The following is a 15926-nucleotide window of genomic DNA, read 5'->3' as shown; positions in this document are numbered from 1 at the left end:
CACGTGAGGCAATACTGACGCTACGACTTATCTTAGAAGCTAGATTAAGGAAAGGCAAATCTACGTTTATAGCATTTGTAGATTTAGAGAATGCTTTTGACAATGTTGACTGGAATACTCTCTTTCAATATCTGAAGGTGGCAGGGGTAAAATAGAGGGAGCGAAAGGCTATTCACAATTTCTAGAGAAACCAGATGGCAATTATAAGAGTCGAAGGAGATGAAAGGGAAGCAGTGATTGGGAAGGGAGTGAGACAGGGTTGTAGCCTCTCCCCGATGTTATTTAATCTGTGTATTGAACAAGCAGTGAAGGAAACAAAAGAAAAATTCGGAGTAGGAATTAATATCTATGGAGAAGAAATAAAAACTTTGATGTTCGCCGATGACATTGTAATTCTGTCAGAGACAGCAAAGGAGTTATAAGAGCAGTTGAACGGAATAGACAGTATCTTGAAACGAGGATATAAGATGAACATCAACAAAACAGAACGAGGATTATGGAATGTAGACGAATTAATTCGGGTGATGCTGAGGGAATTAGATTAGGAAATGAGACACTTTAAGTAGTAAAGAAGTTTGCTATTTGGGGAGCAAAGTAACTGCTGATGGTCTAAATAGAGAGGATATAAAATGTAGACAGGCAATGGCAAAGAAAACGTTTCTGAAAAAGAGAAATTTGTTAACATCGAGTATAGATTTAAGTGTCAGGAAGCCGTTTCTGAAAGTATTTGTATCGAGTGTAGCCAAGTATGGAAGTGAAACATGGACTTTAAATAGTTTGGAAATGTGGTGCCACATAAGAATGCTGAAGATTAAATGGGTAGATCACATAACTAATGAGGAGGTATTGAATAAAATTGGGGAGAAGAGAATTTTGTGGCACAACCTGACTGGAAGAAGGGATCGGTTGGTAGGACATGTTCAGAGGCCTCAAGGAATCAGCAATTTAGTATTGGAGGGCTGCGTGGAGGTACTGGGAGAGGAAGAAGCTTGCACAGGATAGAGTAGCATGGAGAGTTGCATCAAACCAGCCTCAGTATTGAAGACCACCACAGAACAACAACAATAGCTTCTTGCTAGAGATGAATCTATCTTTCTGTTTCTTTGGATCATTAATTTCAGAAGCATTATCGACACAAAAGTGGAAGTAATGGACTTGTACCACTATTGAAATAAGCCCTTCAAATCTTGACACACTCTAATTTCCCTTATGTTATACTGTCTTTCTATTTCAAGCTGAGTGCTATCTTGTAGGAGATGCATGGTTACGACATGCGCGACGACATGAAGACCGCCTGGGAGTACTCCGGCGAGTACGTGACGGACGTCTTCACGGACGAGGCTGAGAGACTCATCGGCGAACACGACACGGAGCGGCCGCTCTTCCTATACTTTGCCCACCTCGCCTGCCACGCCGGAGACGAGGCAAAGCTCTTGGACGCTCCTCAGGAAGTCGTGAACAGGTTCAACTACATCTCTGACCCGAACCGACGCCTCCTGGCAGGTGCGATATGCTGCAGCATTCGAGACAGCGGCGCTTTCTTAATAACCCTCTCTTTCAGCGTGTGTAGACCGCAGCTCGTGGTCTCGCGGTAGCGTTCTCGTTTCCCGAGCACGGAGTCCCGGGTTCGATTCCCGGCGGGGTGAGGGATATTTACCTTTCTCGAGATGACTGGCGTCCTCGGCATCATCATTAATTCCCATCTCGGTCGGAAGAAGGCAATGGCCAACCAGCTCCACTGGGACCGTGCCTAGCACAGCGGTGCGGCTCTCCCGCCTCCACGCTATGTCAAGGAGTGTGGGACTTCATCATCATTCAGGGTGTGTGAGGTTAGATATCAGTGGGGGAGGGAAAGCGTGTTGCTATGTACATTGTGGTGAAGTTTAACGAACTAAACAGGGGCATAGAAACATGTATTCACACAGGTCTTCCTGAAGTACTGGGTGATCAAAAAGTCAGTATAAATTTGAAAACTGCATAAATCACGGAATAATGTAGATAGAGAGGAAAAAATTGTCACTCATGCTTGGAATGACATGGGGTTTTATTAGAACCTAAAAAAATGCAAAAGTTCAAAAAATGTCCGACAGATGGCGCTTCATCTGATCAGAATAGCAATAATAAGCATAACAAAGTAAGACAAAGCAAAGATGACGTTCTTTACAGGAAATTCTCAATATGTCCACTGTCGTTCCTCAGCAATAGCTGTAGTCTTGGAATAATATTGTCAACAGCACTGTAAAGCATGTCCGTAGTTATGGTGAGGCATTGGCGTCGGATGTTGTCTTTCAGCATTCCTAGAGTTGTCGGTCGATCACGATACACTTGCGACTTCAGGGAACCCCAAAGCCAATAATCGCACGGACTGAGGTCTCGGGACCTGGGAGGCGAAGCATGACGAAAGTGGCGGCTGAGCAGACGATCATCACCAAACGACGCATGCAAGAGATCCTTCACGCGTCTAGCAATATGGGGTGGAGCGCCATCCTGCATAAACATTGTATGGCTGGGGATGACGCGATTCTGTAACATATCGGCGTACCTCTCACCCGTCGCGGTAGTAGTTACAAAACCATAATCACGCATTTCTTCGAAGAAAATAACGGTTGATGTAGTAAATCCAACCAATACCGTGTACCGTGACTTTCCGGACGTGCAATGGAGTTTCCACAACAGTTCTAGGATTTTTGCGGTAGCCCAAATTCAGCAGTTGTGGGCGTTGACAGACCCTCGGAGCGTGAAATGAGCTTCATCGGTCCACAGCACGTTACTCAACCAATCGTCATCTTCCGCCATCTTTAGAAACGTCCACACCACAAATGCCCTCTGCTTGAATAATTCGCCAGGTAACATTTCATGATGCCGATGGATTTTGTACGGATAGCATCGGAGGGTACTTCTAAGTGCCAACCAAACAGTTGTGCATGGAATGTCGGTGCGACGTGCGACTGCATGAGCGCTGACTTCCCCGTGCATAGACGATCCCGCTACAGTCTCCATTTGTTCCGGAACTGTGTGGGCAGAATTACACCTTGTGCTCTGTCGGCCTCTACAGGGTATCGTCTAAACAACCCGTGGCTTCGAACTTGGAAATCATTCTCGCCACAGCTGCATTTGTCAACGGACCTTTACCCGTTCTAATCCCCTTCCTACGACGATAGGATCGTAAGGCTGAACTAGCACATTCCCCATTCTGATAATACAGCTTCACTAAAAGCACCTTTTCAGGTAACGTCAACATGCTGCGACTGCTGGCGCATCTGATTCTCTCTCTCATTACAGCTCCTTTAGCACACGATTGTCATGCGCAGTCACTGACGTTTTGCTGTCCAGCGCCATCCGTCGGACATTCTGTGAACTTCGTTTTTTGTTTGGTTCTAATCAAACTCCATTTCATTCCAAGCATATGTGTCAATTTTTACCTCTCTATCTACATAATTCCGTGGTTTGTTAAGTTTTCAAATTTATACTGACTTTGGATGACGCGGTATATTTAACATGGGGCACATACGGAGTGTAACGAGCGACTAAGGACGGTATACTGAGCAACATTACGTCAGTATTTACGTGTTCTGCAGACTAATAGTTCAAGTTTTACAAGTTGTATGTTTTTAGGTTGATTAGTACCTCCAAATACATGTGGCAAGAGCAAGCCAACATGTCCATTCAGGAAACATCAGACTATAAAGTTTGTGAAATTCTTGTGGGAAGGCTCTTTCACACAGAAAAAAGACCACACTATACAAATATCTGTTATTATTCCCCTACACGCTGTGCAAAATCCTAATATTATAGTAGCTTCTTGCAATCCTTAGAAGCAAACCATAATAACATAACGACCTTATTAATTCAGCAAAGATGTTGCTGGTTAAGGAACGCAACACACAAATATTCAAACTCACAGAGAAGTGGATAGCAAAGTTCACCATTTTCCAGTTGTGACTGAATCGACAAAGCCGACTTGCGACTCGCACTGGAGAGAATCAAGCAAGTTAAGTGGCTACACGGTGCACTGAATGAAACATGGATGATTAAATAACACTGTAAAAGTTAGTCTAAATATCATACGCGATACTCCCGCGGTGCTCCAAACGACAGAGGTAAATTGTTACACGGAATCTTAAGTCCAAAGTGGACTAACTCCTGTCGAAAACCACCGTTCAAGTGAGCACAGAAGCTGCACACGATATTCACGTGACCACGGAGCAGCGACTACATGCTGCGAACGTCTCCTCACCACCCCATAACTTCAATCTAAAATCAAATCTGCCATGCCTACTAGGTATGACACCGAACAAACTTGGAGGGGATGCAGAGACCAATCAACTGGATGAATTTGCTAATGGTCTCCAATAAGAAGACTTGAGAGAGAGAGCACTTGGTTCGTGCGCCTCAGGATTCTCCACTCGGTCTGACGCCCAAAATTCGATTACGGCGTCCCTAACGGGTGGGTCCGGAAGAAGCAATCTATCGCCGCTTGTTTAAAATGGTTGGGCTGACCGGTGACGCGACTGTCTGGCCTCGAATAATATCACATCCAAGCGCTTTTCAAAAGCTGCTACCCGAAAGTGAAACCAAGAGTTTCCACCTGAATTCACCGAGTCACATGTGTTGTAACTTCACCCACATTCATTCAGTCTAGCGATCATCCTTGTTTTGGACGGATGGTTACAGTTATACACCGTATTATAGGTACATAACGTACTGTATATTGTAAAAATGATGATGAGACAAACTCAGCTTCGGCTCCTAGCATGTAAAAATGTTAGAAAACGCAGGCAAACAATAGATGTTTGCCTCCTTCATCAAAACACGACATTATAAAAGCACAAATTTATATCAAACTTGGATTGGTTGACGCCTTTCGGAATCTATTAACTGAGCAGTCACTTTAACGTGACCACTTGTGAAATGCCTGAATAACAATATTTTGCAGCAGCGACTGCTGAGAGACTTGCAGGGAAGGAATCAGTGAGGTTCTGAAAGGTACTTATGCCAATGAGTAGTCATGCCGATTCGAGGCTCGATGGTTCAGCATCCATAGCGCCAGCAGCCCGATGCAGGTTGTCCCACAAATTCACTATTTTTCTGAAATCGGGGAGTTAGGTGGATGCGCGAGTAGGCATAACTTATCTTTGTGCTCTTTGAACCACAAACGTGGAGTCCGACCCAAGTGACACATTGTCCAGCTGGAAAAACGAAATGTATGTAGGGGACGACGTGGCCACCAACGTAAGATGGATACTTTTCTTGATCCATTGTACCTTCCAGAATGCCGAGATCACCCACGAAATGAGACCAAATCATTTCCCAGACCATAATGCTCACTTCTCTGGCCTGGCCCTTTTGCTTTAAGGTCTTACTTCATTTGCGCCAACGGCCATCTGTCTGGTGCGGCATAAATCGTGATTTATCTTAAAAGTTCATCTATCACCACTCAGTGAGTACTGAAATTGCGGTATTAGCATACGAACACCAGCCTTCGTCGCCGACAAACAGCGGTCTGTATAGGTGCGTGAAACAGGCACCCGCTGCGGAGGCTCATACGCAGCAACATTAGCGGAAAGGGCGTAGAGGAGACACTGTTGGTAGCCCCTTAGTTCATCTGGGCGGTCACTTTCTCAACAGTTGCACGTCTCTTCATTCGTAATCTACACAGCCGTCTTTCACCCTCTGTCCTCGATGGTTCATTGTGCACCACAGATGAGCAGGCGCCCATTTTCGATAGCGTAATTTTGCAATTCACAGTGTAATTAAACCACGCGGTTCGCTGATAGTATAAAGAGTCATTTCGCTTGGCCCATTGGACGTCAGCTAAATCGCTTCGTTTCCGCATTATCATAATGACTCGACTGTTATCCACGTCCATCAGGCATGCTTTGTATACCTCCACTGCGACTGCTGCCACCTCGTCTCTGGAGTAGTTAATGCACGAACATAGGCGCTGGTGACAATGAGCCTGGACCATGTGTACTCTTGCAATGTACCTTATGGATCCGCAACTTACGGTGCGCAACTACTGCCACAATGAACTGTTTTGTGTGCCTCTGTAGAGCACTTCAAGCGAACTTCCGATGGAAAGAAGAAAGGCTGTAACTTGTACAGAAATAGAGACTGAAGTGGCACACGTTAAGTTAATATGCAAACAATTGTCAGCCAGGTACCCGGGACGAAGGAAATGAAACTTTATTTTTTTTAAAAAATATAGAGGAATATAGAGGAATACGGTTTAATTTGCTCTTAAAGGCCCGCATCTCGTGGACGTGCGGTAGCGTTCTCGCTTCCCACGCCCGGGTTCCCGAGTTCGATTCCCGCCTGGGTCAGGGATTTTCTCTGCCTCGTGATGGCTGGGTGTTGTGTGATGTCCTTAGGTTAGTTAGGTTTAAGTAGTTCTAAGTTCTAGGGGACTGATGACCATAGATGTTAAGTCCCATAGTGCTCAGAGCCATATGAACCATTTTTTGCTCTTAAAGAATTGCCCTTTTAGAGATTGACTGACGGCTAGGGGACTCCACCGAAATACGAGCATCTAAGGTACTTGAGTTAAGGCTTACAGACATTCTTGTAATAAACGAGTGGCCATGTTGTAGGCGTCCATCTTTCGTGAGAGCTCAGGAATGCAGGGAGACACCTGAACGAGTTTTCTACGTTTTTACAAGAAAATCCGACGTGTAAGTTGCTAGGAAACGAGCAGGCAACGGTGGGAAGCGCCACAACAGGTGAGAGCGTGAGAACGACGTGGATGGTCCTACGCTATGTGATCAAAAGTAACCGGACACCTGACTGAAGATGACTTAAAGTTCATGGCGGCCTCCATCAGTTATGCTGAAATTCAGTATGATTTTGGCCCACACTTAGCCTTGATGACAGCGTCTAGTCTCGCAGGCATACGTTCAATCGGGTGCTGGAAGGTTTCGTGGGTCACGGCAGGCTATTCTTCACGGAGTGCTGCACTGAGTAGAGGTATCGATGTCAGTAGGTGAGGCTTGGCACGAAGTCGGCGTTCCAAAACATCCCAAAGGTGTTCTATAGGATTCAGGTTAGGACTCTGTGCAGGCCAGTCCATTACAGGGATGTTATTGTCGTGTAAGCACGCCGCCACAGGCCGTGCATTATGAGCAGGTCATCGATTGTGTTGAAAGATGCAATCGCCATTCCCGAATTTCTCTTCAACAATCGGAAGCAGAAAGTGATTAAACAACATAGTATGCCAGTGTTGTGATAGTGCCACGCAAAACAACAGGGGGTGCTAGCCCCCTCCATCAAACACGACCACACTATAACACCACCACCCCTGAATTTTAATGTTGGCACTAAACGCGCTGCCAGATGACGTTTACCGGGAGTTCGCCATACCCACACCCTGCAGTGATTCGTCACTCCACACAACGTTATTCTACTGTCCAATTGGCCATAGTTTACGCTCTTTACTCCGAGCGAGGCGTTGTTTGGCTTTTACCGGCGTGATGTGTGACTTATGAGCAGCCGCTCAACCATGAAATCCAAGTTTTCTCACCTGCCGCCTACTTGTCACTACTTTCAGTGGATCCTGATGCTGTCTGGAACTTCTGCGTGACGGTCTAGATAGATGTCTACCTATTACACATTACGACAATCTTCAATTGTAGGCGGTCTTGGTCAACACACGAGGTCGACCTGTACGCTTTTGTGCTGTACCTGTCTATTCACATTTCCACTTCATTGTCGCATCGGGAACAGTGGACCTAGAAATGTTTAGGAGAATGCAAATCTCTTGTACAGGCGTATGACACAAGTGACACCTAATCACCTGACCACGTTGGAAGTACGTGAGTTAAACGGAGCGCCCCATTCTGCTCTCTCACGATGTCTAATGACTACTCGCTGATATGGATTACCTGGCAGCAGGTGTCAGAACAATGCACCTAATATGAAAAACATACGTGTCTGGGGGTGTCCGGATACTTTTCATCACATAGTGTATGTTATACGCCAGCCGCTACCCACGGAGTATGCAGCGCAAGACTGGAAAGTTTGAGAACCTGTACGAAGAATGACAGGACTGGTTACCCCCTGTCGATCGAGGCCTGAATGGGATCGCAAATTCACTCTCCCCTCCCCATCCTCCTGAAAGAAATTGACGTTATCATGGAAAGTTCAGCGTTCTAAATCATAGAGTGGAGGAGAATGAACACAACTGCCTAGCAGCGGTGGCCTCAGGAAAAATGAGGACTCAGTGGTATATTTTCGTCAGATGGATCAGTTAGTAGCTGGATGAATCGATCAGTCGAAGCATTTTGAAATCTTTCGGAGATTTGACCTATTGACCTCTACTTGAGTAAATTTAAAAGTTAATTTTTATGTCATTGGGGAGTCACAGATCCTTTCCTCTAAGTGACCGTATATAGATTTATGGCTACTGTCAAAGAGAGCCATTTGAATACCTGATTATATACGTATTAGAATTTTCCAGATCATTTCTTCGTGTCTAACAAACGGTTAAGAAAGAGCAACATACTACTGACATCATTGTAAAATTAGAACATACTACACTCAGGCGACAAAAGCAATAGAAAACATCCTAATATTGCGTCGGACCTCCTTTAATTCTGCATAGTCCAGCAGTTCGATGTATCATGGATTCAACAAGTCGATGACAGTCCCATGCTGAAATAGAGATGCGAAAGTATTGTCGGTGCAGGATTTTGTGCGTGAACTGACCTCCCGTAAACGTTCAATACGATTCGTTTCGGACGTTCTGGACTGCCAAATCATTCCGTCGAACTGTCCGGACTGTTCTTCAAACTAGTCGAAAACAATGACGACCCGGTGACTTGGTGTTTTGTTGTCCATCAAACTTCTATCGTTTGGGAACATGAGGTCTATAAAGTGCTGCAAATGGTCTCCAAGTAGCAGAACATAACTATTTCCATGTAAATACAGCCAACAGCATTATGGAGCGACCACCAACTTGCACAGTACCTGGTTGACAACTCGCGACCGAGCGAGGTGGCGCAGTGATAACCTCACAGGACTTGCTTCGAGAGGACGACATTTCAAATCCGCTTCTGGCCACCACGATTTCCCTAAAACCCCTCAGACAAATTTGTGGTTGGTTTCTTTGAAAGGGCACGGCCAATTTCTTCCCCGCTGTTTCGTCCACTCCGCCATACCAACAACTATGCAACCCTACACTCTAGGGGGAGTGGAAGATTCGAGTTAATGGCTCAACATTCGAACTCTACCATCAGTTCTCACCAATTGAACTCGGGACTCCTCTGACCAGGCCGCGGTTTTCCAGTCGTCTAGGGTCCAGCCGATATCCTCACGATCCCAGGAGAGGTGCTCCACGCGATATCGTGCTCTTGGCAAAAGGAATCACGTCGGTCGTCTGCGGCGACAGCCCGGATACGTTCTTCCTAAGTCCCACTTTGTTTTCTGCGGTTATTTTACGCAGTGTTGCTTTTCTGTTAGCAATGTCAACTCTACGCAAACGCCGGTGCTCTCGGTCGTTAAGTGAAGGCCGTTGTCCACTGCGTTGTCCGTGGTGAGAGGAAATGCTAGAAATTTGGCATTTTCGCCACATTCTTGGCTCTATGGATCTCGGAATACTGAATTCCCTGACGATTTCGGAACTGGAAGTACCAAGCTTCTAGTTCCAACTACCATTCCATGTTCAAAGGTTGTTAATTTCCGCCGTGCGGCTATAATTATGCCGGAAATTTTTTCACGTGAGTCACCGAATACAAATATCAGTTCCGCTGAAGCACTGCCCATTTACACCTTGTGTGCGTGATAATACCGCCATCTGTAGACGTATATATCGATACCCCATGATTTTTGTCACCTCAGCGTTACATTCATTTAAAATCCATCTTATTACTTTTCTTTTGGAACTGCAGTTGACTTTTATAAAATCTTGTTACACTTACATGCCTGTACGCTCCCAACAAGTACACAGCTGTGTAAATAAAGATATTGTTTGTCAACGAAATTTCACATTATTGCTGTCAATTGATACGAGTGGCAGTCATTATAAAATATCCACTGTGGAGCTACGGCAGACACTCGTAGTCTTACAAACAATCTTCACGGGCAGGATCCCAATCTACAGCGGCCAAAGGCTGACTGGACGAGGTCTTCCGCTGGTTGCCTCAACCTGATCCATATCATACCACCAAGCGTAAACATAATTAGGCAAATACTTCCTCTTACAATAGAATAAATATTTCGTCCACAGGTCAAGAGAACAAATACTATAACAACAGAGCCCAATGTGTGGCAGCCGGCAGGAGTGGCCGAGCGGTTCTAGGCGCTACAGTCTGGAACCTCGCGACCGCTACGGTCGCAGCTTCGAATCCAGCCTCGGGAATGGATGTGTGTGATGTCCTTAGGTTAGTTATGTTTTAGTAGTTCTAAGCTGATGACCACAGCAGTTATGTCCCATAGTGCTCAGAGCCATTTTAACCAATGTGTGGCAACACACAACACAGTGTTCGACAAATTATTGTGAATAAAACTCATTCGGAAACCATCTTATTAGCTTCAGCATTTCAGAAGAGTACCTTCATTAATTTTACTCTAAACAGAAATAAAGCATAGCACCTCATTTAAAATAAATTGTCTCGATTTTACGGTTTTCAAATGTAATTGTTAAACTTCATTTATTTCTTGTTCTGTCACTGCGAGAAGCTGCAGTATTCACAGGTTATAACGCTACCGGCTACCAATCAATTGACAATAGAACAATAATGTTATTCCCGTGGAAGAATTGAAATACACTCCTGGAAATTGAAATAATAACACCGTGAATTCACTGTCCCAGGAAGGGGAAACTTTATTGACACATTCCTGGGGTCAGATACATCACTTGATCACACTGACGGAACCACAGGCACATAGACACAGGCAACAGAGCATGCACAATGTCGACACTAGTACAGTGTATATCCACCTTTCGCAGCAATGCAGGCTGCTATTCTCCCATGGAGACGATCGTAGAGATGCTGAATGTAGGCCTGTGGAACGGCTTGCCATGCCATTTCCACCTGGCGCCTCAGTTGGACCAGCGTTCGTGCTGGACGTGCAGACCGCGTGACACGACGCTTCATCCAGTCCCAAACATGCTCAATGGGGGACAGATCCGGAGATCTTGCTGGCCAGGGTAGTTGACTTACACCTTCTAGAGCACGTTGGGTGGCACGGGATACATGCGGACGTGCATTGTCCTGTTGGAACAGCAAGTTCCCTTGCCGTTCTAGGAATGGTAGAACGATGGGTTCGATGACGGTTTGGATGTACCGTGCACTATTCAGTGTCCCCTCGACGATCACCAGAGGTGTACGGCCAGTGTAGGAGATCGCTCCCCACTCCATGATGCCGGGTGTTGGCCCTGTGTGCCTCGGTCGTATGGAGTCCTGATTGTGGCGCTCACCTGCACGGCGCCAAACACGCATACGACCATCATTGGCACCAAGGCAGAAGCGACTCTCATCGCTGAAGACGACACGTCTCTTTTCGTCCCTCCATTCATGCCTGTCGCGACACCACTGGAGGCGGGCTGCACGATGTTGGGGCGTGAGCGGAAGACGGCCTAACGGTGTGCGGGACCGTAGCCCAGCTTCATGGAGACGGTTGCGAATGGTCCTCGCCGATACCCCAGGAGCAACAGTGTCCCTAATTTGCTGGGAAGTGGCGGTGCGGTGCCCTACGGCACTGCATAGGATCCTACGGTCTTGGCGTGCATCCGTGCGTCGCTGCGGTCCGGTCACAGGTCGACGGGCACGTGCACCTTCCGCCGACCACTGGCGAAAACATCGATGTACTGTGGAGGCCTCACACCCCACGTGTTGAGCAATTCGGCGGTACGTCCACCCGGTCTCCCGCATGCCCACTATACGCCCTCGCTCAAAGTCCGTCCACTGCACATACGGTTCACGTCCACGCTGTCGCGGCATGCTACCAGTTTTAAAGACTGTGATGGAGCTCCGTATGCCACGGCAAACTGGCTGACACTGACGGCGGCGGTGCACAAATGCTGCGCAGCTAGCTCCATTCGACGGCCAACACCGCGGTTGCTGGTGTGTCCGCTGTGCCGTGCGTGTGATCATTGCTTGTACAGCCCTCTCGCAATGTCCGGAGCAAGTATGGTGGGTCTGAAACACCGGTGTCAATGTGTTCTTTTTTCCATTTCCAGGAGTGTATGTACGAGACTGTGGGTGATGAAAAGGTGAAGTACTGTTTTCGTTCCTCGAAGGAACAACAATAGTAGAACTAACGGGATTTGAACCAAGATTTTATCAGTTTTAAGTAAACGTTATAACTTAAAAGAGAACAGCTCCAACCTAATTTTGTAAAGTTGTATCCAGTACTAAAACTGTTCGTAGAGAATGTTCACTATTTGAACTGACTATAAATACCCTGAAATTCTGTTTTTCAAATAAGATAGAAGACTGTAGTACACATTAGCAAGTGATGTAACAGTAGTTATCCATGAACGTCACAGCTGGAATATTAAACATTTCTGAAACCACTGTCTCCCAGTAACATCTATTATCTGTATAACAATGCAGCAAACTAATGGTCTTTACAAGTAAAAAATGTTTTCTTGTGATTGAGCACTATTAACCTGGACATGAGATTTTGCTATCTGCTGAATTATTGGAAAATACGGTCAGTTGTATGGTTTTCAGATAACTATATTAATTTTACTGAATATTATTTGTATCCTTAAGCAGCATTCACTTCTCCATACTGTTTGTCTCAAATGGGACATGATATATCTGTGTCTAGTTCTGTTTGCAGACCTGTAGTTACTTGCTTATTATACTTCACAAATATTAGAGAACTGGCAAATGCACGTCAGTAATGCTGTAGTTGTAATATGACATTCAAATCGGGTTCCAAAAATTAGCATAGGGACCCAGAATTATATCTATCAGTAGACTCGCATGTAGCTGTACACGTTAGTATCAGCACACAGTATAACATGAAAATGGAAACACTGTTACTTCTAAACCTGCACAATAATTAATCCTTTGATCTCACCCTAGCCAGTAGCTATTATGAATTATCCCAGTTTTTTGCAGATAATTGTAATACTATACTAAGATACCTGCAAACGCAGTCTTTAAATTGAATACTTCAAATCTTTTCTTTACAGTTTCGTTATAGTAAGACTTTAACTATACTTTTATGAAAAAATACATGGAATACTTCGAAACTTAGGCAGACTGAAAAATTATGAAATTTACTACTCCTCAAAAGTTATTAGATTTTGTTAAGGAAGGTAATTATTTTTCAGTTCAATAAAAGAGGAGACTCAGATTATTGCAGCAGTGGGAATAAGACACTCTGTAGGCAAATTACTAAGGGTAAAATACAGATTCCCCACATAAACTTGTTACTGATTAATAAAACACATAACTGGTCCATGCCGTTATACAGTACTCAACTAATTCTGTGAGAGATAGTTGACTGTAGTGTCGATCTCCTGTGGTTATTCAAAGAGGATGCCAAAAATATCCATGGCTCTTTCTGTATAACAAGCTATGAAAAATCTCTAGCTCATGTCGTATTTTCGTATTCCAGAGCTAAATAATGAATGCTATGAATAATGAGACTATTTCTTCCACTTCCAAGGCTATAAAGAATAATTTTGCAGTTCTTCTTGCCTCGTTCAGTACAAAAGGTGCGAACACATTTCCTATTGGCCACTGACTGACCCTTGTTACAAAGGAGCTTTGGAGTTCGACCACCATATCCACATTTTATATTCCCACCAAGCCAGTTTCGTTGTGGAAGGACTTCCCTCCAAGTTTCATATGATTATGTAAATACTTTCTGTTTGCATAAGCCAGGATTACAAGTAACGTTTTAACATTTCCATACTTTTACAGTACTTTAGTTTTAAAATTGCATCCACAGATTAATTACATTTACATAAATAATAAATAAACCATCTACATAGATGTTACTTCAAAGATCCTGTCGATACACAAGTTACATTAAATAAGAGTAGACAAAGAAGTTAGACAAGTCAAACATAGGTAACAACGATAATTGTGTTACAAGGTAACAAGAAAAAAAGCTCGTATCTACGTTTCCTACTATGTCTGATGATTTATGTTTTTCCTTAATCTTTCTTCTAAGAAAAGTGGTAACGTCAGTATAGCCTTACGTGTACCAGTATTTCTACGGAATCCAAACTGATCTTCCCCGAGGTCGGCTTCTACTAGTTTTTCCATTCGTCTGTAAAGAATTCGAGTTAGTATTTTGCATCTGTGGCTTTTTAACCTGATAGTTCGGTAATTTTCACATATGTCAACACCTGCTTTCTTTTAGATTGGAATTATTATATTCTTCTTGAAGTCTGAGGGTGTTTTCGCCTGTATCATAGATCTTGCTCACCAGATGGTACAGTTTCGTCAGGACTGGCTCTCCCAAGGCCGTCAGTAGTTCCAATGGAATGTTGTCTACTCCGGAGGCCTTGTTTCGACTCAGGTCTTTTAGTGCTCTGTGAAACTATTCACGCAGTATCGTATCTCCCATTTCATTTTCATCTACATCCTCTTCCATTTCCATAATATTGTCCTCAAGTACATCGCCCTTGTATAGTCGCCCTATATACTCCTTCCACCTTTCTGCTTTCCCTTCTTTGCTTAGAACTGGGTTTCCATCTGAGCTCTTGATATTCATACAAGTCTTCCTCTTTTCTCCAAAGGTCTCTTTAATTTTCCTGTAGGCAGTATCTATCTTACCCCTAGAGAGATAAGCCTCTACATCCTTACATTTGTCCTTTAACCATCCCTGCTTAGCCATTTTGCACTTCCCGTCGATCTCATTTCTGAGACGTTTGTATTCCTTTTTGCCTGCCTCATTTACTGCATTTTTATATTTTCTCCTTTCATCAATTACATTCAATATTTCTTCTGTTACCCAAGGATTTCTACTAGTCCACGTCTTTTTACCTAAGAGTTAAATATCTGAACCAAAACTGTCGTAGAACGTGTTGACTCTCCTCTAAAAGAGTTAAGAGTTGGTAACCGGAATTGACGAACACCTTTTCAGTATAAACTGACGGAAAGCAGAGTCGTAGCACCAAAAAACAATTAATGTAGAGCAATGGAATTTCTGGAGTACATTTGCCTAGGTAACATATCCATGTGATTAACATTACAAGATCACAGGTTAATGTAAGAGCGAGATAATCCATTGAAAATGTGACATTCTGGTACATTAATAGCCGATGTAGCCGCCAGAATGTACAGTGCAAGCATACAGACGTGCATGCATTGCGCTATGCAGGTATCGGTTCTAAGTTTGTGGGATGGAGTTCCATACCTGTTACTCTTGGTCCGTCAATGGAGGAACACTGTATACTGTTTGTGGATGACGTTGGAATTGTCGACCGATGATATCCCACATGTGCTCGATTATTGTAGAGATATATGGTGATCGAGTACCAAGGCCACATGTCGTCACTCTATAGACCTTGTTGTGTTACACACATCGGAATGTATACGAGCAAAATATTTTTGGAAAACACCTTCTCGAGTTCTGTACATGAACAGCAACACAACAGGTCGACTCACTAGACTGTCATACAGTTTGCAACTAGGGTGCGTGGGACAACCCACGAGAGTACTCCTACCGTCATAGGAAATAACACCCAGGCCATATAGGACCAGTGCGTCTAGCACGCAGACAAGTTCACTGCAGGCCGTCAGCTGGCCTCCTAACCTACACCAGGGCAGCAGTGGCACCGTGGCAGAGCCAGCTTTCAACAGACTTCCACCCTGCCGTCGAAAGAGCTCTCGCTTGACATAACTGAAGTCGCAAATGGTGGTGTTTTGTGGTCAGTGGAATGTACGCTACAAGGCATCTGTTCTTCTTGCAGTGGCCGATTTGTACCAGTTCGCTGTGTTACTGTGGTGTCAACTACTGCT

General features: G+C 44.5%; 1 protein-coding gene across 1 annotated transcript in view; it reads left to right on the top strand.

Annotated features, from left to right (window-relative positions):
• LOC126355274 (arylsulfatase B-like) overlaps positions 1-15926 on the top strand; it is a 77969-nt gene that overhangs the window by 26785 nt on the left and 35258 nt on the right. Inside the window, exon 5 of the mRNA XM_050005562.1 lies at positions 1254-1503. Coding sequence (XP_049861519.1) covers positions 1254-1503 — 250 coding nt within the window. The remainder of the gene's footprint in view (positions 1-1253; positions 1504-15926) is intronic.

This window comes from Schistocerca gregaria, chromosome 3, assembly GCF_023897955.1.
Source record: "Schistocerca gregaria isolate iqSchGreg1 chromosome 3, iqSchGreg1.2, whole genome shotgun sequence".
Taxonomy (NCBI): Eukaryota; Metazoa; Arthropoda; class Insecta; order Orthoptera; family Acrididae; genus Schistocerca; species Schistocerca gregaria.
This window is presented reverse-complemented; position numbering and strand designations above follow the sequence as displayed.